At 46.4% G+C, this 23,713-nt stretch overlaps 2 protein-coding genes across 2 annotated transcripts in view; one reads left to right on the top strand and one right to left on the bottom strand.

The window, feature by feature from the left end:
- LOC133078720 (sialic acid-binding Ig-like lectin 14) overlaps window positions 1-23,713 on the top strand; it is a 46,461-nt gene that overhangs the window by 1,487 nt on the left and 21,261 nt on the right. The window lies entirely within an intron of this gene.
- On the bottom strand, window positions 2,730-23,390 carry LOC133078769 (zinc finger protein 175-like). The gene is made up of 5 exons (XM_061173958.1): window positions 23,239-23,390; window positions 21,227-21,489; window positions 18,151-18,277; window positions 17,790-17,885; window positions 2,730-3,107 (listed from the first exon to the last, which is right to left on the bottom strand). The coding sequence occupies exons 2-5, from the start codon at window positions 21,374-21,376 to the stop codon at window positions 3,058-3,060; spliced, it is 423 nt and encodes a 140-aa protein (XP_061029941.1). The 5' UTR covers window positions 21,377-21,489; window positions 23,239-23,390; the 3' UTR covers window positions 2,730-3,057.

The following is a 23,713-nucleotide window of genomic DNA, read 5'->3' as shown; positions in this document are numbered from 1 at the left end:
GGAGGGTTCCCCGGGGAACAAGTTCTCCCAAACCAAAAAACGGAGCGCCTTCCCAAGAGTCAACCGGAGCCCTGATCCCCGGGTCCAAGCCCTCAGCCCCCTAATTGCCTCCTGTCCTGCAGGTTATATTCTGAGATCCTTTTGTCTCTACTCCTGTGAAGCCCTTGAGAGGGTAGTGATGGGGGACATTTGGGTGTCTGAACCTATTTGTTGAAGCCTGGTCATCGGGTTCATTCATTTGTTAATCATTTCCTGAGGCTTTCTGTGTGCCAGGTCCTATTCTCTGGGACACAGGTGTACCAGGCCTGGTTGGGGAGAGAAGGATGGCCCAGCTTGATGTGGAGGTTCCAGATGTCAGGGGCTGCAGGAGCCCAGAGATAACAGGTGCTGCTAGCCAGGGCATGGGGGGCGGGGGGCACTTAATAAGGAGTAAGCATGTGCCAGACACCGGTGCTCTGCACTTCCCTGGCACCATCTCAAGTTCCTCGTCTGTAAAATGGGGGTGATGATCATAGTACCTGCCTCACAGAGTGTGTGTGAAAATAAATGAGTTAACAGCAAAGTGTTTATTGACCAAACCATAAACTTTTATAATTTTTTGTGTCAGTTAAGTCTCATAACCAGGCATGGCTGCCTTTTCTGGGGGGCTAGGCCTAAGTTTTCTTTTAAAGCAAGCCGTGAGTTGGGAATTTCAAAATCTCAGGCAACCTACAGATAATCTAAGGCAGTTCTCAGTTGGATGTGAGTTTATCCCCAAGAGAACATTGGGCAATGTCTGGAGACATTTTTGATTGTCGCGACTGGGGTGCGAGGGGAACGGTGTGACTGGTATCAGGCAGGCAGCGGCCAGGGATGCTGGTAAACATACTCTGCACAGGATAGCCTCCCACAGCGAAGCATCACCCGGGCCCCGAATAACAGTAGTGCCGAGGCTGAGGGGCCCTGGCTTAAGTGGTATTCTGCTGTGCCTGGTTTTCTACCCCAAAATTAGTATACATTCAAGTGTTGCTGTGTTGGTTTTAGCCCTTCGCTATGAAAGTTTCTTTATTTAAGTATTTAAGTGGATCTCCACACCCCTCACATATTGAGTGAGAAGTTAGTTAAAAAAAGAAAAAAAAAAAAAAGGTTCGTCTTAAACTGGGCTTCAGTGAAAAAAAAGGATGTGAAAGCCAGCCTGCCCGCGTGACTCCGTGTGCCACTTGCTTAGCTGTGTGACCTTGAGTAGGTGTCTTAACCTTTCTGGGCTTCCTCTGTTCAGGGGATAATAAGAGCAGCTGTTGGAGGAACTAGATGATTTCATACATGTAAAGCATTCAGGACGGGGCTTGGTGCTTAGGAAGAGCTGTGAAAAGAGTGCATGGCAGTGCTCTGGTTCCTTAGGTCACTCCCCTGGGGCAGCAGTGGTAACAGTTAACTTAGTTTCTAAGGGGAAAGACTGAGTTGGTGTCAAGGGCTTCTGGAGAGGGCGGATGACTGTCTGCAGCTGCTTGTCAATTATAGGGTAAAGATTGAGTCCATGAGCCTGGTGTTTGTGACCTGGCCCCTGATGACTTTCCAGCCTCATCTCTCACCCCTGCACCTTTGGCAGGTCCCCACCTTTGCTGGAGAAATAACTTTTTCTGCCGGGTGTTTGCACATGCTCTCTCCCCTTCCTGAAGACCTTCCGTCCCTCACTCCTCCTCCTCCTCCGCCACACTGATTCCTGTTTCTCCTCCAGGTAGCCACTTGGATGTACTTCCCCCAGGAAGTCCACAGGATCCCTTCTCCCCTGCCTTGGATTAACAAGCCATCTCTGGGCTCCCACGCCCCTGGTCCCTTACTTTGTCAGAGGCCCTGTCACCTTGGGTTGTGGCTGCCTCTCTTTCAGCATCTCTTTGGGTTGGGTGCTTTTTCTTTCTTTCTTTTTTTAAAAAATTTATTAATTTATTTATTTTGGGCTGCGTTGGGTCTTTGTTGCTGCGCGCAGGCTTTCTCTAGTTGCGGCGAGCAGGGGCTACTCTTCGTTGCGGTGCATGGGCTTCTCATTGCGGTGGCTTCTCTTGCTGCGGAGCACAGGCTCTAGGCGCGTGGGCTTCAGTAGTTGTGGCTCGTGGGCTCTAGAGCGCACGCTCAGTAGTTGTGGCGCACGGGCTTAGTTGCTCCGCGGCGTGTGGGATCTTCCCGGACCAGGACTCAAACCTGTGTCCCCTGCGTTGGCAGGCGGATTCTTAACCACTGCGCCACCAGGGAAGTCCCGGGTTGGGTGCTTTTTGAGAGAGGGGTTTGGTTGGATTTGCATCACTGGGCAGAAGACCTGGAATAAGAAGTCTGAGAGTGTGTGAGTGAGTGTGTGTGTGCGTGTGTGTGGGCATATATTATAGTCATCTTAAAACACTTTTGCTTGGGAGACCCCAAAACCATTTTGAAAAGCTTTGTACCACCACCTCACTCATTTTAAGTTGATACCTGAAATTTTTCAACATTAACGAGTGTTTGTTATTGTTACTCACAGGTAGAAACCACACATTTTATAAGGTGACATGAGATGAGGGTAGGCTGTTCATGGAATAAATATTTCGTGACATGACTCAAATAGGTTTTAATTATCTTAGAGAATAACGCACACCAGTTCTAACCAGTTTACCTGGATGTTGTATTCAGTGTAACTTGAAAAATTCGTCCCTGAAAACATTCCAGTTAAATTTTTTAAAAAATTAGCTTCACTAAATTATAATGCTTTTGGTTGTTCTAAATACAGAACATCCCAACGTGAGCCAAGCTTCGCCTCCATCAGAATGAGTAGACCAGAAGTACACGCCGCCGCCCAGGGAGTGTTGTGTATATACCCCGCTTGGAAGACCTCTACTCTGTTAGATGAAACAGCTTCCATATCCCCAAAGACATTTCTTACCTCCTTTGAGGTCAGGAAGTTTAGGGATCGCCTTAGGGCAAAAAAGCACAATCTGATCTGGGGCATGTATATCTGAGCCTAACAGATGCAGGCAGAAGGATATTTTCTTGACTGAAGAAAACGGCTTTCATTCTTAAAGAAGACATGTTTCTAATGTGAGATTTTCTTTAGAAAGAGGGGCTTCTCGATGGTTTGCTTTCCACACCTTCCCTCTTGCCTACAAATGAAAGTATAAGATTATTATTAGACCAAACAGTACCGTGTCAGCTGGAAAATGTGGGTGTACACTCTGCTAATTTGAATCATGTACCATGCATGAACATTGCTGCTGGTTTAAGACATCAGAATTTTTTTCCTGAAATCTTACATAACTTTGAGAAACAAGACATAAAATTGATCTTATCATACCCGGTTTACCTTTCAATGGTAGTGAGATGGAATCTTTTCTGTTTTTTGTGGAAGTAATAAGAACACACCTTTGTGCTTCCACAACTATGGTAACATGATAATACTGCCAAATTCTTTTTTTAAAATTTTTTTTAATTGAAGTATAGTTGATTTACAATGTTGTGTCAGTCTCTGCCGCACAGCAAAGTGAGTCAGTTATACGCATATAGACATTCTTTTTTTTTTAAACATTTTATTAATTTATTTATTTTTATTTTTGGCTGTGTTGAGTCCTTGTTTCTGCGTGAGGGCTTTCTCTAGTTGCGGCAAGTGGGGGCCACTCTTCATCGCGGTGCGCGGGCCTCTCACTATCGCGGCCTCTCTTGTTGCGGAGCACAGGCTCCAGACGCGCAGGCTCAGCAGTTGTGGCTCACGGGCCCAGTCGCTCCGCGGCATGTGGGATCTTCCCAGACCAGGGCTCGAACCCGTGTCCCCTGCATTGGCAGGCAGGTTCTCAACCACTGCGCCACCAGGGAAGCCCCCGACATTCTTTTTTTATATATTTTTTTCCATTATGGTTTATCATAGGATATTGAATATAGTTTCCTGTGCTATACAGTAGGACCTTGTTGTTTATGCATCCTATATATGATAGTTTATATCTGCTAATACCATATGGTATCACTTATATGTGGAATCTAAAATGTGACACAAATAAACCTACCTACAAAACAGAAACAGACTGACAGACATACTGAGAACCAGGAGTTTGGGATTAGCAAATTCTTTTTTTTCTAATCATTGTTTATCATTAAACTTTCATCCTCAAGAGCCCCAAATACAGTAGCACTGTGTAGCACTAAATCATAATCCCTATGGATACAATAGAGATTAATTATAAAACCAGGAGTAAGAAAACAATCATGTGAAATCTACATAACTCTCAGGCTCTAAAAGTGTCTCTCATGTATCCTGTGGAATCTGAGGGGTCATTTTTACTGGGTTTTCCAAGAGACAGACCACACTTTCAATAGCAGCAGGCTTTCCCATCCCAGCATGAGGAGGAGGACATCTGGGAATGTGAGTCTGGCTGTCTGAACTCTGTAACCAACGTGATGTGTAACCAACACACTTGCTCTGTTGGTGACTCCCCGGAAACCACTGATGCATCCACTCCTGCCTGAAGAATCGTGCTCCTGAGAGGACATACCCCACCTGAGACTCTTCACTCCTCCAAGCTCACGGACCCCCTGCCTCGGAACGGGAAATGTCACCATCGAGGCTTTGTTGGCACCTGCTGTTCACAGAGCATCTGGACGCTGGCCCGTGTGGCATGATTCAGGCGTGGGCCACACCCGCAGCATTCCCAGCTGGGACATAGGGATTGTTATGAGCCCTGCTCTTTTCATCCCAGCAAACACGTCCATAAGTTGCTGCTGGGCCAACTCTACCAGGGTATTTCAAAGACTGGTCTTGGTCCCTGAGGGACAGCACCAAATCCGGCTGAAGTTCCTGAGTTGTTTTTGACTATTGATTATCTTCTGTGTGTGAGCAGGGTGCATTTCCACCATACATGTGGGGTCTAGTTCTTCTCGTTTTGCCTAAAGGATGGGTGTCTAATTCTAGATGCGCCACTCAAAAGCCTGCATGGTATTCTCTGAAACAGCGCTCCTTTGAAAGCTGCCTTTCCAGCTGAAAGGCTGGGAGAAATTCTACTTTATGCCTATCCCACAACAGAATCTGCTACCGAGATTGGATTCTCATTTCCTGAATGCTCTTGTTTCCTTAAGTTGGAGGATTGTCTATCCCTGATCATATTCTGTCTTGCCCCACATTTGAGACTTGGTCCTGAGCCTGCTTCTGGAACGAGATCGTTTTCTAGTTCATCTTAAAAGTATACTCGCCAGTTTAGTGACAAGGACATCAGCCTGTATGTAACTTTTCAGTGCCTTTCGATAAGCTCATTGATGCATCTATTCATATTCTTCACCTTTGGCTTCAGAATGATCACGGGGACCAGCATGGACCAACGCAAATCCTACCCATTTCTGTTCATGGGACCCATTTGCTTCCAGCTGAAAGGTGTCCCCTGGGAGGAACCTGGGGAGCAGAACTTCTCCTGATCCCATTTCATTCTCTACCATCTTTCCGCAAGATCCCCACTTTCCACTTCTCTCCAAGTGTAAGTTCAAAACAGGATTTGTCATCCATCAGCTGGGAGCCCTTGAAACACAGGAAGGAAAGGGGAAAAAAAACCCAGGATTTGTTCTTCATGCTACAGCCAGAGGGAAGCCTTCAGGGTCCATGAATCAGCCCCTGTCATCAGTGAGTCTTTGGAAGAGCAGGAAATGAGAACACTCCCCAGTCCTCCTTAGGGACCAGTGCTGACAGCGACCCAGGTCTCAAGGCCAAGAAGTTTCTTTGGGGAAAGAGAGAGAGGTGGGGGGTGGGGGAGAGGGAGGAAGAAGGGGAGGGGAGGGAGGGAGAAACAAAGAGACCAAGGCATTCTTCCCCGCTGGGTCACCCTCCATTGCTGAAGAACATACCACATTGCCTGTAGAGCAGTTCTGCAACCTCAGTACTTGACATCCTTGGTTTTATGGGGTGTGGGTGGGGCCATCTTGTAAACCGTAAGATATTCAGGGGCATCCCTGGCCTCTACTAGCCCACCAGATGCCAGCAGCATCCCCCCCACCATCCCCCCCACCATTTGTGACAATCAAAAATGTCTCTAGATGTTGCCAGATGTCCTCTGGGTGGGGACAGAAACTTCCCCAGTTGTGAACCCTCGCTCCAGAGCAATCTTTTATATATGTGAACCAGATCACACCTCTCTCCTGCTCCCTCACCGTGACCTGGAAGAGCCTTTCTTTTTTGTTTTCTTAAAAATTAAATTTAATTAATTAATTAATTTGGCTGCGTTGGGTCTTCGTTGCTGTGCATGAGTTTTCTCTAGTTGTGGCAGGCGGGGGCTACTCTTCATTGCGGTGCACAGGCTTCTCATTGTGGTGGCTTCTCTTGTTGCGGAGCACAGGCTCTAGGCACGTGGGCTTCAGTAGTTGTGGCGCGCGGACTCAATAGTTGTGGCACACAGGCTCTAGGCGCACAGACTTCAGTAGTTGTGGCGTGTGGGCTCAGTAGTTGTGGCTTACGGGCTCTAGAGCACAGGTTCAGTAGTTGTGGCATATGGGCTTAGTTGCTCCACAGCATGTGGGATCTTCCCGGACCAGGGCTCGAACCCGTGTCCCCTACATTGGCAGGCAGATTCTTAAGCCCTGCGCCAACAGGGAAGACCACGGAAGAGACTTTGTGGTCTAGCTTCAGTCCCCTGCCACTCTGATCTCTTATCTACCACTCTTTCCGTATTCTCCCCCTTCCTGCCTCAGGGCCTTTACACTTGCTGTTCCCTCTGCCAGAGACACTTCCCATGGCCGCCTCCGCCCTGTGTTCCAGGGCTCAGTTAAATGTTGCCTCGCCAGCCACCAGGGCTGAGATAAGGGCATGTTGGATAAGCGATATCGTTGTGGCCATCTTGGGAAAAAAATATGGTCTGCTGCTGAAAGAAGAGGCACAGCTGGGGGCGAGTGAGTGGACGGTGGAGCCCTCAGTGAGAGCGGGAACTGAGAAGGAGGCTGGTCTGAGACGTAGGGAGAGTGGGTGGCCTGAGAACCACCCAGGAGGAGACATTTGGGAGGCAGGTTGGGGTTGGAGCTCAGGAGACAGATTGAGGACCATCAGGGCCCAAAGGAAGAAAAGCAACAGGAGGTAATGAGCTTGCTGAGGGAGGGACAAGAGAAGCATGGGAGCCAGGGGAGAGATGAGGGGAGGAACACAGAAGGAGGTATGGAGAGGTGAAGGGAAACCCAGGAGGGCAGGACATTTTTGAGCCAACTGGGCCCAGCTCAGAGCCCTTCGGACTGGTATGTTAGCTTGCTAGGGCTGGCATAACAAAGTACCACAAACTGGGTGGCTTAAAACAGCAGAAATTTATTCCCTCACAGTTCTGGAGGCCAAAAGTCTGAAATCAAGGTGTTGTCAAGGGTCGGTTCCTTCTGGAAGCTCTGAGAGACACCATCCTGTGCCTCTGTCCTAGCTTCTGGTGGTTGCTGGCAGTCCTGGGCTTGGAGGAGCATCACTTTAATTTCTGCCTCTGTGGCCACTTACCTTCTATCTGGTTCTTTGCATGGCCTTCTTATAAGAACCCCAGTCATTGGATTTAGGGCCCACCGTCAACCAGTATGACCGCACTTTAACCAGTTATATCCGCAAAGCCCTTATTTCCAAGTAAGGTCACATACTGGAGTTCCCAGTGGACGTGAATTTGTGGGGGGCGTGATTTAACCCAATACAACTGGGTGGTGGGGTTTCTCGGGTGGGTCTCTGACCATCCCTGGCCTCTGCCTCTCTCAGGTGGGTCCTTGAAGGTGGTGATCCCAGACAACCTGACGATGGAGCAGGTGGTGGAAAAGAACGCCCTGGTGGAGCTGGGAGGCCAGTACTGGCCACCTGGCTGCTGGACACAGCACCACACGGCGGTAGTGGTGCCCTACTACGGGCAAGCCCAGCACCTGCAGCACCTGCTCCTCCACCTGCACCCCTTCCTGCAGCACCAGCCACTGCACTATGCCATCTATGTGGTGAAGCAGGTGCGGCAGGAATGGGGAGGGGCAGGGGCAAGAGGGCAGAGGGGTCTGAGCCTGGCCTTGGAGAGTCAGGGATGGAGTTGTCAGTCTCTGAGCTGAGAGCGTCTGGACCAGAGAGTATCCAGGGGGCAGGATTGATGAGTCAAGAAGAACTTGCACTGGGGGAAACCAGAACCAAAGGCTATAGGTTTGGTCTAGACTGGCTGAGTCTGGGATCAGCTTGAATAGCTGTCTAAGGGAAGGGCTCAATCCCAGTGAATCTGGGTCTCTCTGAGACCAGGGCTGGTCAGATTGGGCAGTTAACCTAAGGGGTAAATTAAGGCACTGGGTTTGGGGGTCTGTTAGATGCCTGTTTGAATCTTGGCCTTGTCCATTATTACCTGTGTGATCTGAGGTTGGGACCGATCATCCATCTATCCATCCATTGATCCATTTATCCATCCATTCATTCAGCACGCTGTTACTCAGTATAACTATGTATAAACTTGGGGCATTTATGCTCTGTGCCACTGTTTTCTCATTCATGAGACAAAGATTCATTGAGTTAATGAGTATAAAGCAGTGAAGCCAATGCCTGGCACATAGTAGGTGCTCAATAAGTGATAGCGATAATGGTGGTGGTGGTGTTGATGGTGGTGATTGTGGTAATGGTGATCGTTAAGACGCTGCTGCTGCTGATGACAGTGATGATGGTGGTGATGATAGTGATGATGGTGGTGATGGTCAAAGTGGTGATGGTCATGATGATGTTGGTAATAGTGATGATGGAGGTTAGGTGACTGTGTTGGTGATGTTGAAGATGATGAAGATAGTGATAGTGATGATGGTGGTAATGCTGATGATGAACATCATGGTAATCATAAGCGATGATGGTTATGGTTAGGATGGTGATGAAGAAGATGATGATGAAGAAGGAAGAAGAGGAGGAGGAGAGGCAAACCCTATCCTAGGCATCAGACATAGTCTTTATCTAGTAGGAGTAGAAACAGAGACACAGGTGGTCCCCAATCACTCCTGACCTCTGCCTCCCTCCGATGGCCTCTGGAAGGTGATGATCCTTGAGAACTTTGAAGATGGCCGAGGAGGGAGAGCTGAGAGGCTAAAGATACTGACTCTGACCAGGATGGGGGTGGGGATCCAAGAAAAGTTTCTCAGGGGAGGTCACCTTTGAACTGCACCTTCCTGGACAAGTCTGGGTTTTCCATCTCCACAGTGGGAATAAGAAGGGGTTCCAGGCAGGAGAATGGCACTCGACAAGGTGAGAGAGGACAGGCCTGGCAGGTGGCGGGGACACCACTGCCTGCGGTGAGGGCAGCGCCGAGCATCTCCGTCCACCCCAGGTGAACAACACTGCCTTCAACCGGGGCAAGCTTCACAACATGGGGTTCTGGGAGGCCGTGCAGGAGGAGGACCGGGACTGTGGCTTCTTCCACGATGTGAACCTGCTCCCCAAGGACGACCGCAACCTCTACATCTGTGACATCGTCCCTGTCCACGTGTCTGTGGCCATTGACAGGTTCAAGTACACATAGGTGGAGGGAGGGACCTCCTGTGGGAGACTCTGGGCCAGGCCCCCAATTCCCTGGGCCTTGCCCCGCCTCTCTGTGTAGTCCAGGCCCTGATCCCTGGTGCTGATGGTGCAGAGGATGATGCGGCCTGGGGAGAGGCCTTGTAGACGGTGAAGAACCTTCCTCTTGGGTGTGGGTGTCAAATGGGAGTGGGATTGGCTATCAGTGGGGGAATCAGGATGCACTTAATAAAGCAGTAGGCAGAGAGGTTGTACCAGAGGTCAGAGAAGGAAAACTTATAAAAGGAGGGACCCTTAATGGGGTCACAAGAATGGCCTGTCAGATGATTCAGGGAGGGGATCTCCCAGGGTCACGTGAGGGGCCATCTCAAGGGTCAGGGGAAGGGCTGCCCCAGAATCAGGCATGGAGACATCCTAGGGGTCAGGGGAGAGGTTCCCATGGGGGTGAGTGGAGAAGGGCTAACCCAGAAGTCAACCTTGTGATCCTGGCCAGGAAAGGGCCAGGGACCGTTCCCTGAAATTCTCTGTGCTTCCAACTCTCCCTGCCTCTGCAGGCTGCCCTACCGGGGCTACCTTGGAGGGGTGTTTGCCCTGCCCCCCATTCACTATGTCAGGATCAATGGCTTCCCCAACACATACTGGGGCTGGGATCCGGAGGATGATGACATCACTTCCAGGTAGGGGGCCCTGCTCTAGGGAGCCTAGCACAGGGGGCGGCAGGTCCCTCCATGGTGTGGCGGACACAGGCTGCCCTAGACTGAGAGGGGACACGAGCTATGTCGGATTGCAGGAGACGCAAGCCACTCTGGCCTGAAGGGCCGGGTGTGGCATGGGGACTCTATCAGAGGAGACAGGCATCTGGCCTCCCTGCCCTCTCCCCTGTAAGGCTGAAACTCAGTGGGATGCTCCTTTCACGGCCCCATCTGCTCTTTGGCTGCTGCTATATGCTGGAGGGGCAGGACTGCAGCCAAAAGCAGAGCCTCCAGAGGTGAGTCAGGGTTGGGGGCGGGGGTAGCCAGTCCTGGGCCTGTTCCCGAGTCCTCGGCTCACACGGCTGCCCCTCCTGCCCCTCCTCCTAGTCCTGGCCTTCTGGCCCGGATCCGTCGCAAGTGGCGGCACGATGGCATGAACTCGCTGGGATGCAGGCTGCTCTCCAATGAGCTGCAGCCCCTCTACACCAGCCTCACTGTGGACATCAGCCTCTCGGCCCCAGGAGCCCCAGTGCCAGGCTGAGGGGTATCTAGAGGCTGGAACAGAATCCCTGAGACCGGGGCTGCAGGGCAGCCTTCCCACCCATCGCACCTGGTTTCATATTAAAGGAGGCTTTATTTTACTTGCTTCTCGTCTCTGCCATCCCTAACCCCCATCCTTTCATTTCCATTCATTTGGTCACACAGGGCCCTACTCAAATTCACCAAGGTCTGGTTCCGCGCAGTTAAAGTTAAGGCTTATTTACCCATTTATTTCTCACGAGGACTCGTGGGGTAGCACTAGTGTCATCTTGCTTTTGAAAACCAGGACAGATGAGTTAAATATCTTGCCTGATTGATGTAGAAGCAAGTACAGAAACCTGACTCCTGGGCCTGTCCATTTACAGATTATGCTATTCTGCTGCTTTCTTGTAGCAAAAACGGTGGGGGAAAGAATGAATAAAAAATGTGAGGATGGTTGAATAAATTACAGCATGTCCACATACTGATAGAATACTAATATAGTCACTGAACAGCTGTATTGCAGCGTGAAAAGAACAAGTGCACACGTGTATATGATATGGTCTGATATTTATAAAACAAAAGGAAGAGTACCTATATAGGTGTATGCTTTATGAGCATAGTAATGAGTGTGTGTGGATAACAAGTGTTGGCAGACTTCTTCTGTAAGGGCCGGAGAGTAAATACTTTCAGCTTGCAGGCCATACAGCCTTTGCCATGACTACTCAGCTCTGCCACTGGAGCACAAAAGCAGCCACAGACAATAAATAAATAAATGAACATGGCTTTGTTCCAATAAACCTTTATTTAAAAAACACAGGTGGCCAACCAGATTTGGCTGATGGCCAGTTTGCTGACTCTTGGCGTAAATGATTAGCAGCGTGTATAAAAATACGGAAGAGTCCATAGACTAAAAGTTTCACCATAGATGGTGGAGGTGGAAAGGGGAGGGTAGAGCTGAACTAATCATGAAAGAAGAGAAAAACGACACTGTGAAGACTAGAATCACATTTATACATTTACCAAAAAATGTACATTCATCTGTGTATATATTAGGTTCTTTTAAAAAATATATAATCTACTGACACCTCCTGTTCTGCAGTGAATTCTATAGCAAACACTACAGAATTGAGGGTATGCGTATGTGTGTATATAAATAAATATGCTGACCTAAAGATTCTGTCTTATACCATATTCTACAGAAACTTATCAATGCATTAGTCAGGGTTTCTTCCCCAAGTGAATTTTATACTTTTTAATGAGGCTAGTACAAATCTGGACATTTCCACTCATTCTTAAAAGTTCTTTCCTGAGTAATTTCCTTCACATAAAATGTGTAACTTGGTGACATGCAGTGCATCCCTAAAGTTTTTCTGAAGCATGAATTCTATAACATATGATTAAATCTGACTCATAAGATTTTTTTCTTCAAGAAATTCAGAGTTTATTTCATTTACGTATATGCATATTAGGAATTGACTTCTGAGTAAAGCTTTGCACAGAATAACTGGTTTTGTAAGATTTGTCTCTGGTATGAGTTGTTTGGTGTTTATTAAAATTTGATCTGTTGTTGAAGCTCTTCCCACACTTGGAACACACGTAAGGTCTCTCTCCCGTGTGGATTCGTTGATGCACTTTGAGTTGTGGTTTCCTACTGAAGGATTTTCCACAGTCACAGCATTCGTAAGGTTTCTCTCCGATATGAGTTCTCTGATGTGTAATCAGCTCTGATTTCTGGGTGAAGGTGTGTCCACACTTGTAACAGGCAAAAGTTCTCTCTCTACTGTGAGTCATCTGATGTTTATGGAAATTTGACCTACCATTGAAAGCCTTCCCACATGCAGTGCATACGTAGGGTTTCTCTCCAGTGTGGATCCGCTGATGCTCTCTGAATTGTGACTTGGAAGTAAAGGCTTTCCCACAGTCACTGCATTTGTAAGGCTTCTCTCCGGTGTGAATTCGCTGATGCATGCTGAGTATTGACTTCTGGTTGAAGGCCTTCCCACAGTCACTGCACACATGGTGTCTTTCTCCAGTGTGAATTTTCTGGTGTATGTTGAGGTGCGACTTTTGGGTGAAGGTTTTCCCACAGTCACTACATTCATAAGGTTTCTCCCCAGTATGGATTCGATGATGTATATCAAGTTGTGACTTGGAAATGAAGGATTTCCCACAGTTGTGGCACTGATAAGGTTTCTCTCCCGTGTGACTTCTCTGATGTACAATCAGGTGTGCCTTCTGGATAAAGGCCTGGCCACATTCAATACAGACATAAGACTTCTCCCCTGAATGGATCCTCTGGTGCAAGCTGAGTGTTGACTTCTGGGTGAAGGCCTTCCCACATTCGCTGCATACGTACTGTCGCTCGCCAGTATGAATTTTCTGATGTATACTGAGGGTTGAATTCTGGGAGAAGCCCTTCCCACATTCACTGCATTCGTAGAGTTTTTCTCTAGTATGAGTTCTCTGATGTCTGAAGAGAGATAACATCTGGAAAAAGGCTTTTCCACATTCATGGCATTTATGGGGCTTCTTTCTAGTGTGAGCTTTCTGGTGTGTAACCAGTTCTGGCCTCTGAACAAAGACTTTTCCACATTCCTTACATATATACGGTATGTTACCTGTATGATCTGTCACATATACACCGAGTTTTGGTTGTGGGGTGAAGGCTCTCCCGCATTTACCACATTCCTGGAGGTTTTCTACACTATGGAATCTCTGTTGCTCAAGGAGGTGTGACTTCTGGGTAGAGTCCCTCCCACATTCAGTGCACTTATCTGGTTTTTCCTGAGTGTGAACTTGATGTTGTGTGAGTGAGTGTTTATGGCCGAAGACTTTTGTACATGAATTACCTTCACAGAAGTTCTCTCCTGTATGAGTATTTTTGCAGCTGGCACTGGAAGAGCTATGGGTGAATAGCTGACCAGATTCAACCATCTCATCAAGGTGTTTTGTGGTGTTGCTTTGATTTTGATGATTTACTTCTAGGTTAGGTTTCAACCTTTTTGCAAAAGAGCAATGTTTATGAGGTCTCTTTCGTGAAGAAACAAGGTGGGGCCTCGCATGGATGATTTCTCCAGGGTCCTTATAGTCACAGTCCCTCTCTGTGTTCAATTTTTTCTTGTTGAGGAAAGCCCCCTGATGTGAAGGTTTACTTTGATTTTTCTGATCTCTCTTTGTTTGGTCAGCTTCTTCCCACAGCTTTTCTAAAATGGAACACCATGAGCCATCTCTTGTGACTTCACCCACCATCTCATTGTGAAATGAAGCTGTTTCAGAAATTTCCCATTGTGGGGTTTCAAGCCCAAACTCCCCTTCTAGAAGGAGAAAAAGATGAAATAGATACAGTGAACAGTTAGCAAAGGATAGAGGAAAAGTCACATGGAGCTGATTGAGATTGCGCACAGGGAAATTGCTGAGTCATATACCAGTGGTGGTGCTGCTGGTGATCATGAGAGAAAACAGTTGCACAGCCCTTATTATATGTCAAGCACTTATCTGTATAGCACTTAGCATTCGCCAGGCAATGTTCTACGTGATGTACACATAAGCTCATTCAATCCTCACAACAACCCCAGGAGCTAACTACTTATCCCAGTTTTCCGCATGAAGAAAAAGAAACACACAGTGGTTAAGTAATTAGCCAAAATCACTTTGCTCAGCCTTGGAGAAAGTTAGAGTTGAACAAGGGCAAACTGGCTCCACTCATGTAGGTGGTCTTGATACCCAGACCTAGTGGGATGACTACAGGATAAAAGAGGCAAGTGTGTCATAGGGCAGCATCTGTGGATAGCCAAAGATTGAAGGAGGGGGCTCAGAGTACAGAGCCTCTTCGACTTACAGTGGGGTTGTGTCCTGATAAACCCATTAGAAGTGTAAAATATCATAAGTTGAAAATGCCTTGAATACACCTAACCTACTGAACGTCGTAGCTTAGCCTAGCCTACTTTAAATGTGCTCAGAACACTTACGTTAGCCTACAGTTGGGCAAAACCATGTAACACAAGGCCTGTTTTATAATAAAGCATTGAATAGCTCATGCAATTTCTTGAATACTGTACTGAAAGTGAAAAACAGAGTGGTTATCTGGGTACAGAAAGGTTGTAAGTGTACTGGTTGTTTCCCCTCGTGATCACATGGCTGACTGGGAGCTGCTGCCCAGCATCACAAGAGTAAGGTACTGCATATCACTATCCTGGGAAAAGATCAAAATTCACAATTCAAAGTATGGTTTCTACTGAACATGTATGGTTTTTGCAACATTGTTGAGAAATTCATAAGTCAAACCATCATAAGTCAGGGACCATCTGTATAGGTCTTCATTAGCTTTCAGATCTAAATTGTAACTAATCTCCCAGCTTCCTCCCACTCGTGAGAAACAATACAAAATCCATCAGCCCTAGATATTCCTCTGAAATACTATTAAAGTATCAATCCTGACATAGCCAAGCACTGAAAGAATACCTATACCCAAACTCGCAACTCTCCATGAAACTGAAGTTTGTTTTCTTGAACTTAGGAATATGCATATCCTAAGAAGGGTACACTGGAAGACTGGACAAGCAAGCTGTCCCCTAGAATCTGTTTCACCCTTCTTCCACAGAGGTTACCTGTGGCCAGGTACAGGGCAGCCAAGCCACGTAACAGCTCACAATTTCCTTTGCAATGAGATGTGACAGACAGTGTTTTTGCTGATGGAATGTGCATACAACATTATGCACCACTTCTGGCCAGGGTAATAAATCACAGCTTCTCAATACCCTCCACCCCTTTTCTGCCTAGTAGAACCTGGCTTTGGGTGCAGTGCATTCAGTCCCACAGAGCGACAGCATCATAAAGGATGGTACTGCAATGACGAGAAAAACTTCAACACCCGAATGAATACAAAACGTAAGGCTTCCTGCTGACGTGCCTTTTAGAAGTGTTTTATAGGAGGGAAATTATTCTGGAAATTATTATACTGGTCCTTGGTCTCTTTGTTATAACTTTCAGCTTTATGCTACTTAATATGCCATTTTTTCCTAAGAATGGGAACCACTGATCATCCTATTCGTTAGTAAGAACATAACAACAGATTCTTTAAAAAAAAAAAAAAAGTGGCTAAATTTTACTATTACTTTATCCTACCAGAGATATAAATACTGAGTATGATAAGACCATCACATCTTGTTTCTTTTCTCTTTCCATCACTTGGATAAACTGTATCCCAGACCCTTGTCCTGTCCCCAAACCTCAGTCATCTATCACTATTTTTAAAAAATGAGAATGCTCTTTATAATCACTTTTAGTGTGTATGTGTGTGTGTGTGTGTATATATATATATATATATATATAATTAAAATCTGAGACAAAAGAAACAAAATACCAATCTTTGGGGTAATAAAATCTGTCAATGGCATCCTGACCGAACTCATTATGACAGGGAATCCACAAATCCCATTAGGAACAAAATAACCCAAGCATGAGAAAATAGGGAGCTGGTTTATGGTGATACACATGGAATTAACGAAAAGGGTCAATTAAATTGTACTTTCAAAAAGAAAAAATGGGGCTTCCCTGGTGGTGCAGTGGTTAAGAATCTGCCTGCCAATGCAGGGGACATGGGTTCGAGCCCTGGTCCAGGAGGATCCCACATGCTGCGGAACAACTAAGCCCGTGCGCCACAACTACTGAGCCTGCACTCCAGAGCCCGCAAGCCACAACTCCTGAAGCTCAGGCGCCTAGAGCCCGTGCTCTGCAACAGGAGAAGCCACCGCAACGAAGAGTAGCCCCTGCTCACCGCAACTAGAGAAAGCCTACACACAGCAACAAAGACCCACCGCAGCCAAAAATAAATAAATAAAATAAAATTAAAATTAAAAATACCTTAAAAAAAAAAAGAAAAAATGGGGGAAATTCCCTGGCGGTCCAGTGGTTAGGACTCTGCACTTTCACTGCTGAGGGCGTGGGTTCGATCCCTGGTCAGGCAACTAAGATCCCACAAGCCGAGTGGCGTGGCCAAAAAAAAAGAAAAAGGGATAGAATTTCTAAAATAAGAAAATGAGTTAGAAGACTGAGATGGAAGAGCCAAGAAACAGAAGAATCTGAAAAAATGTATAAGGGGAGAAGAATTTCTGATTTGTGTAATGATTCCAATTTCTGAGCTCCCCAAAATAAGGAAGTGAGTCATCCCATGGGAACTGTCCACCATGTAGCTAAATAAGAGAACACAGTTTAGGTATGGGGCCTGGAGGGGTTGATAAAGGGATCATCAGAAAAAAATTTTTAGGCCTAAGTGTTGAGAATAGAAGGTCCCTTTAAAGGGATTTTAGGAATTTAAAGTAATTCCTTTAAATTTAAGGAATTTAAAGTAATTCCTCTATGAAGGGATGACCAGAGGGAAGTACAGAGGCCCAAGCTGGAGGCACCGCAATTAGGGGTAAAGAAGAAAGATCCAGCACAGGAAAAAAATTGATGAATTCAGGGGGCAAATAAAAAGGAAAAAAAAAGGCTTTCAGAAAACTCCACAAAGGGATAAAACGAGATGACAAAAGCAATATACAGATGGAAAATCCAGTCAGGTAACATAATGAGACACTCTGTTATTGAAAAATGAAATTAAAATATGAAGCAGCTCTATCATAACACAGGCCATAAATGAGAAATTTGATAAATACTAAATGCTGGCAAGCAAGATGTACAAATGCAAATCCTTGTGCATTCCCACATGACAGTGTGGATGGTGAAGCCCACCTGAAGAGCCACATGGTTTACTTAGCTAAATTCAGTGTAGGCATATCCAGTGATCAGGCAATCCCACTCCTGACTATTCACCTCAGAAATTCTTTTTTTTTTTTTTTTCACACACACACACACTGTATTTTATTTTTACAAGAGATAGACGGACACGAAGCATTGTACATGGATGACCACAACAAAAGCAACAATGATTGCAATTACCAAACATGAAACACACTCATACTAGAAATTCTTGTGTTGGCCCCTACGGGACATTTACAAAATAATGTTTGGCGGCATTAGCCTTAGAAACTAGGAGTAGGAGGTAACCTGTGTCCACCACTGAGGGAATGGATAAGTGTGGTAGGTTGAATAATGGCCCCTCAGAACTTCACGACTTGACAGTCACTCACCGTGATACCTCTGACGTGGGAGTTCAGCCTCCCCCATCCATTGCTCCTTTCCTTTTTCCATCCTGAAAATGATCTCTGGGTTGGGAATGTGATACCCTGTGAATAAGAAAGGATATATTGCATTTGGATGTGGTCTTGGGCTTTAGAGGCCGTTTAATGAAGCTTTATTGGCACATCAGAAAAATCAACACCTTTCACTAGGAACAAAGTAACACTCAAAGATGCCCAAAAGGAATGAACAGTTTGGGACAAGCCAAGGGCAAACTGATTACATTCTTCAGATGTCCCACTGCATGCCACAGGAAGGAGGGATATCTCCTCAAGGAGGCTCGTCCAAGAGTCCCAGGTCAGATGTGCTCACCCACGGAGAAGAGGTGGCTGTAGATCTCCAGCATCACGTCCTGGTACAGGCGTCTCTGGGCAGGGTCCAGTTGCTGCCACTCCTCCCTGCTGAAGTCTATGGTCACGTCCTCAAATGACACGGAGCCCTGTAACAACATACCCCAGCTCAATGAGAATTAGTCATCATTGGTGAACAGACACTTACATACAAGGGTGTGTTTTTAATGATTTTTTTCACCATGATATGTATGGCTTCCCAGTGAAGTGACTTCTTTTATGTTATGATTCCTACTCCTCTGTGCGAAATTCATAGGATTTAAGCTATGTTAAGTAGTGCAAAATAGAGTCACAGTGGCCAATGTGAACTTCCGCATTAGTTGTTGTGAAATGTCTGGTATAGGGCTGGGAGCGTCTCAGAGTGATAAACTAAGGGTAGATAAGGAATGACTTTACTGGAACAGAAGGAGCAACTGAATGAGACAAGATCCCCTGGGGTGTAACCATTCCATCCTACTGACAGACTCCTTATAATGAGAGCACTGGGCCAAGTGACTCCTTACTCCCCACCCCTTTTCTCCCTACTTTGACTAACCTGTGTTGTGTGCTAATTGTGTACAATAAACTGAGTGACTTATTAATTGAATATTGGCTACATTGCATACATCTCTAATCCCATGATTCTTACCTAGCCTCACTGCTGGGCTGCGTGACAAACTGGCTCCTTTGTTCCGGACCTCATCCTATATATCTCTTTATCTGGCTGTTGATTTGTGTCCTTTAATTATCCTTTGTAATAAACTGGTAATCTAGCAAGTAAACTGGTTTCCTGAGTTGTGTGAGCTGCCCTAGTAAATTAATTGAACCCAAGGAGGGAGTTGTGAGAACCTCTGACTTATAGCCGATAGGTCAGAAGCACAGGTGGACGTGCCATTGGCATTTGAAAGGGGGTGGGGGGAGTCTTGAAGAACTGAGCCCTTGACGTATGGGATCTGACACTGTCTCCAGGTAGACAGTGTCAGAATTGAACTGAATTGTAGGACACCCAGCGGGTGTCACAGAGGATTGCTTGGTGTGGGAAAAATCCCTGCACATTTGGTGACCATAAGTGTCAGAAGTGAAGTGTTCTATGTAGAGAGAGACACACAGGAGAAGTAAATTGATTTCAGGGAATACTGAGCTAATCAAAATTTAACCCACCTCTTGGAAAGGTAAGCATGAAAAGCATGCATGTGAGTGCTGCACGTGAGTGCTGCCGGTGGGAGTATATGACAGAGGGCCAAACATAAACCTGGGAATCTGAGACGGAGCTATATTAGGCTGTCATTAAAGGATTAGGAAGTAAGTACCAAAACATTTAGTTAAAAAGGTAAAAATTGATTGCCTCGGGCTTCCCTGGTGGCGCAGTGGTTGAGAATCTGCCTGCCAATGCAGCAGACACGGGTTCGAGCCCTGGTCTGGGAAGATCCCACATGCCGCGGAGCAACTTGGCCCGTGAGCCACAACTGCTGAGCCTGCGCGTCTGGAGCCTGTGCTCCGCAACGAGAGAGGCCGCGATAGTGAGAGGCCCGCGCACCGTGATGAAGAGTGGCCCCCACTTGCCACAACTAGAGAAAGCCCTCGCAAAAAAAAAAATTGATTGCCTCTAAGGAGGTGGATTTCAGAAGAAAAGACAATGGTGACAGCTGTTTTATTTACAAGCCCAGCAAAATAAACCATGTGCAAATAAAACCAAAAACTACTTCCAAGGGAAACAGTGGCAAAAGAAATTTACACAGATATGCAAAGAAAAATGGGTTATTAATATATAATACATCTTTGAAAGTCCAGAGGCTAAGACAAACTAAAATATAAATTGTCAAAGGACAAGAAAAGTAAATCACAAAAGAAAAATCATTGACCAATAAAACTTTGGGAAAAAAAATTATCCTGCTTGTAAAAAAAATACAAATTAAAGCAACAATGACATATCTCTTTTGATTAAATTAGCAGAGTTATTTAAAACAAAAACAAAAACAAAAAAAGAACCAAAAAAAAAAAAAAAATAACAACACAGTATTGGCCAGAGTAGAGGGAAGGCTGCAAAGCCAAGATGATGTGAATGTTGTTGGAGAACATTCTAACGTGAGCGGAGAAACTGCTCGAAAGTCTCAGTGAGCAAAACAGAATCAGGGCAAGCAAACAAAATATCTTCAGTGTTAAAAAAGGAACAAGGCTAATAAGTATCATGTATCTTAACACGTAACTGAACGTGCTTTTGAAAATGCTCTTAACAATGCAGCCAACTTTAGTACAAAATGAAAGACATTTTTCTACAACAGTGTCACTGCTATGGGCTGAATTGTGTGCCCCGACCCGAAATTCATATGCTTATTAAGTCCTAACCCCCAGGACCTCAGAATGTGCCTGTATTTGGAGAAACAAGGTATTTCAAGAGGTAACAAAGTTAAAATGAGGTCTTTGGAGTGGGTCATTATTATTTTAAAAACATGCAAATAAAGTGTCATGAAATACACAGAATAACTTGGAATTTCAGGATATCTTGAGTATACCGAAGAACCCTGCTTTCTCATTCCAAAATATCAAATATTAATATCTGTGGGCAATTTGGAAACGTTATTCTCCGGCACTTTTATTCATCTTTTAAAGTAGGAAAAACAACATGGTCCTTAAAAGCCAGTTCTTGCTCTAGTATCCAATGACTGTAAACTATGAGGACAAAGAGGAAACCAGCCAGTCTCGGGTGAGGAGTCAGGTGGGGACCAGCTGAGACTATGCGAAGACCCAGCGGTGCATGGAAGATGCAGGATCTTCGCCTGTGCTGAGAAGGAAGGAATCAGCATTTCCCCGCCTGTGGCTGGATGTACTTTTTCTTCTTCCTTTGCCCCAGGGCCAGCCCTCTTCTACTACACGTCCTCCTTCAGCCAGTTCAGTTTCCTCTGTAACACACAATGCCCATGGATGAGGAAACATCGGCCACCTGTGCTCTGCTCTACACAGGAGAATCCAGATTGTCTCAGACACAGGGAGTCCAATATGCTGCTTCCTGTGTCTGCCCTCAAGTTCTGGAGAACTGTCCCCGTGGGGCTCCTGCTTACCTCACATGATCCATCCCGCTCCTCTGGACCCAAGACCTGGGGCCTCTGTGGTAAATTCACATCAGCAAGCATGTCCTTTCTGGGCTTCAATTCTTGGTCTCTTTTGCTGACAGCTCCACTCTTTCCAGGAGCCTGGAGCTGGGTGGGCATTAGAAGGCTCCAATCAAAGCTGCTGGGAAGAGTCAGGCTGGGGCTGTGAAGGGAGGTCCTGCAGCCTCAGTGATGTGGCCTGACCCAGGGGCTCTGCAGGGACACCAGAAATCCTGGAAAGGCAACGACCACATAGTTCTCATCTAATATTCACTCCACATGAATTTCTGAAGGCCATTAGGTGAAAGTCACTGTGTTCGAGATGAGGGTAGACAAAACTCAGAAAAGTCTAGCTATTGGGGTAAAAAATGAGAAAAGATGAAGAGGTTTGGGCTAAACTTAATGAAGCTTTCATTGCAGCTCTGACACCTTTTAACCGTGAGAAGACGAAGATAGTACTTCAGTTGCAGTTTCCAAAATGAGAAGGAAGGTATTTATCATAGGCCATCGGGGAGCTTACATGAGATGAGGCTTGTCAAGCCCTCAACACCTGCCTGGCATATGGGAAACACTGAAAAAAAATTAGCAAGTTGCAGAGTCAGGTGTCAGGTACCTTGTTTAATTTTCATGCAACCCTGTCAGCTAAATATTATGATCATTATTATACCCATTTTGTGGATGAGGAAACAGTGCTGTTACATAATTTGCCTTAAGGTCACTCAGTCTGCAAAGGGAAGAACAGGGAGTGAGTCCCAGGTCCGCCTCACTTTAAACTGCACACAATTGTCACTATCCCATGTGGTCCTCTACGTGGTCAATTTCCAGAAATGCCATTTACATTTCCTGTTGCCTTCAGAGAGCTGAGGCTTCAAGCTGTCCATGTCTGGAGTGCCTAATCCGACATTCTGGCCTTTTCAGTGCCCATCCATAATATAGACAGCTCAGCATTTTCTGACAAAAACAAAACTCAAATTCAATATATGGAACTCCACCTTCAGCGGGAAAACCTGCAGACATGCACCAGGACTCCCAATCACTTAGCATTTCTTGCCTCTCCATTTCTCCCTCCCCGCCCCAACCAAAATATAGTCGTTGACCACACTGACCTCTAGAAATCCCCAGTGAGTAGACCAAAGAAGGTCATGAAATGCCTCCCAGTCACCCACGGCCAGGCTTCTGAAATCATTACTGCCCTGATTGCCAATAAATGTTTCCAAAGGGAGTGTGATTTCCACAGGACCCCCCAAATAACCGCCAACATAGGGTTCCAAATAATGCTCCCCAGTAGGAAACGATCATTGATCTGCTCAACAGCCAATCACTGACCCTTACCATGTCCACAGGGACCCGAGGAGACCAACACGGACCTACTCAACCATTCCCAAAGGACCCCAACACCCACTGCCCAAAAAGCAATGCAGTCACCCTCGCAAACCTCCATCACTGGCCCCCTAGGTCTCCCATCCACTGGTTCCCATATGCTACCCGTAGCACCCCACTTTACTGATTTCATAGATCCTCAATCACTGCCCCCCCTTGCGTGTGTTACAGTGTGACCCTCAAAGCCCTCCAATCCCTGAAGCTCCTGCTCCCAACCAACCACTGCCTCCTACAGCCCTCCCAAGCTGTAGATCACTTCCCCAAATGGCTCCCGGTACCACACCAAGGCCCTCTGGAGACGCACGTTCACTGTCTTCATATGAGCAAGATTCCCAGGCCAACAATGTAAGATCTGCATTGAAGTACGCTTGGAATTCAAGTTACAAAAATACTTACAGACATACAGAAATTAGGCAAAGAAAGAGTGAAAATCAGCGAGCCAAGCATTCAACTTAAATTAGAAAACCCTGCTTACCCCATAGCCTCCACCACTAAGAACCCCATTGCTCACCCCATGGACCCCCACCACTCACTCCGCACACCCGGCATCACTCATTCCCCAGGCCCCCATCACTCGGCCCCCAAACGCCCACATCACTTACGCCAAGCCGATCTCCCCTCATTGACCCCACAGGTTCCGCATTGCTAATACTCCACATCACCTCAGCATCCCGCAGGCGGTTCACGGCTTAGAACAGTTGACAACATAAACGAAATGGCCGCTCTGGGCCCCCTGCGATTTGGGATTCCGGTTAGTACTTGGAAGGCCGGGTTTGAACTGTGCGCATGCTCACTAGAACTTTTGAAGCCACTGCCAGCCAATAGTTATCATGGCGTGTCACGTCGTCTCTCTCTACTCCGCGGTTCATTTTCTTTCAGGGACTGTGTCAGTAGGACGACATGGCCGCGCCCATAAGGATTATGATAAGGAGGCCGCCATTTTCAAAGAACTTCCATTCCGTACAGGCAGGGAAAACATTAGGCAACCTTCCTAAAAAGTCTTGGAGTTGTCCCGCGTTGGAAAGGGACCAATTAAATACTTGTGTATATATAGTTCTAGGAGAAAACAGCATTGCA

Source organism: Eubalaena glacialis, chromosome 18 (genome assembly GCF_028564815.1).
Source record: "Eubalaena glacialis isolate mEubGla1 chromosome 18, mEubGla1.1.hap2.+ XY, whole genome shotgun sequence".
NCBI classification, from domain to species: Eukaryota; Metazoa; Chordata; class Mammalia; order Artiodactyla; family Balaenidae; genus Eubalaena; species Eubalaena glacialis.
The sequence above is the reverse complement of the archived record's forward strand: the minus strand, read 5'-3'. Positions and strand labels throughout refer to the sequence as shown.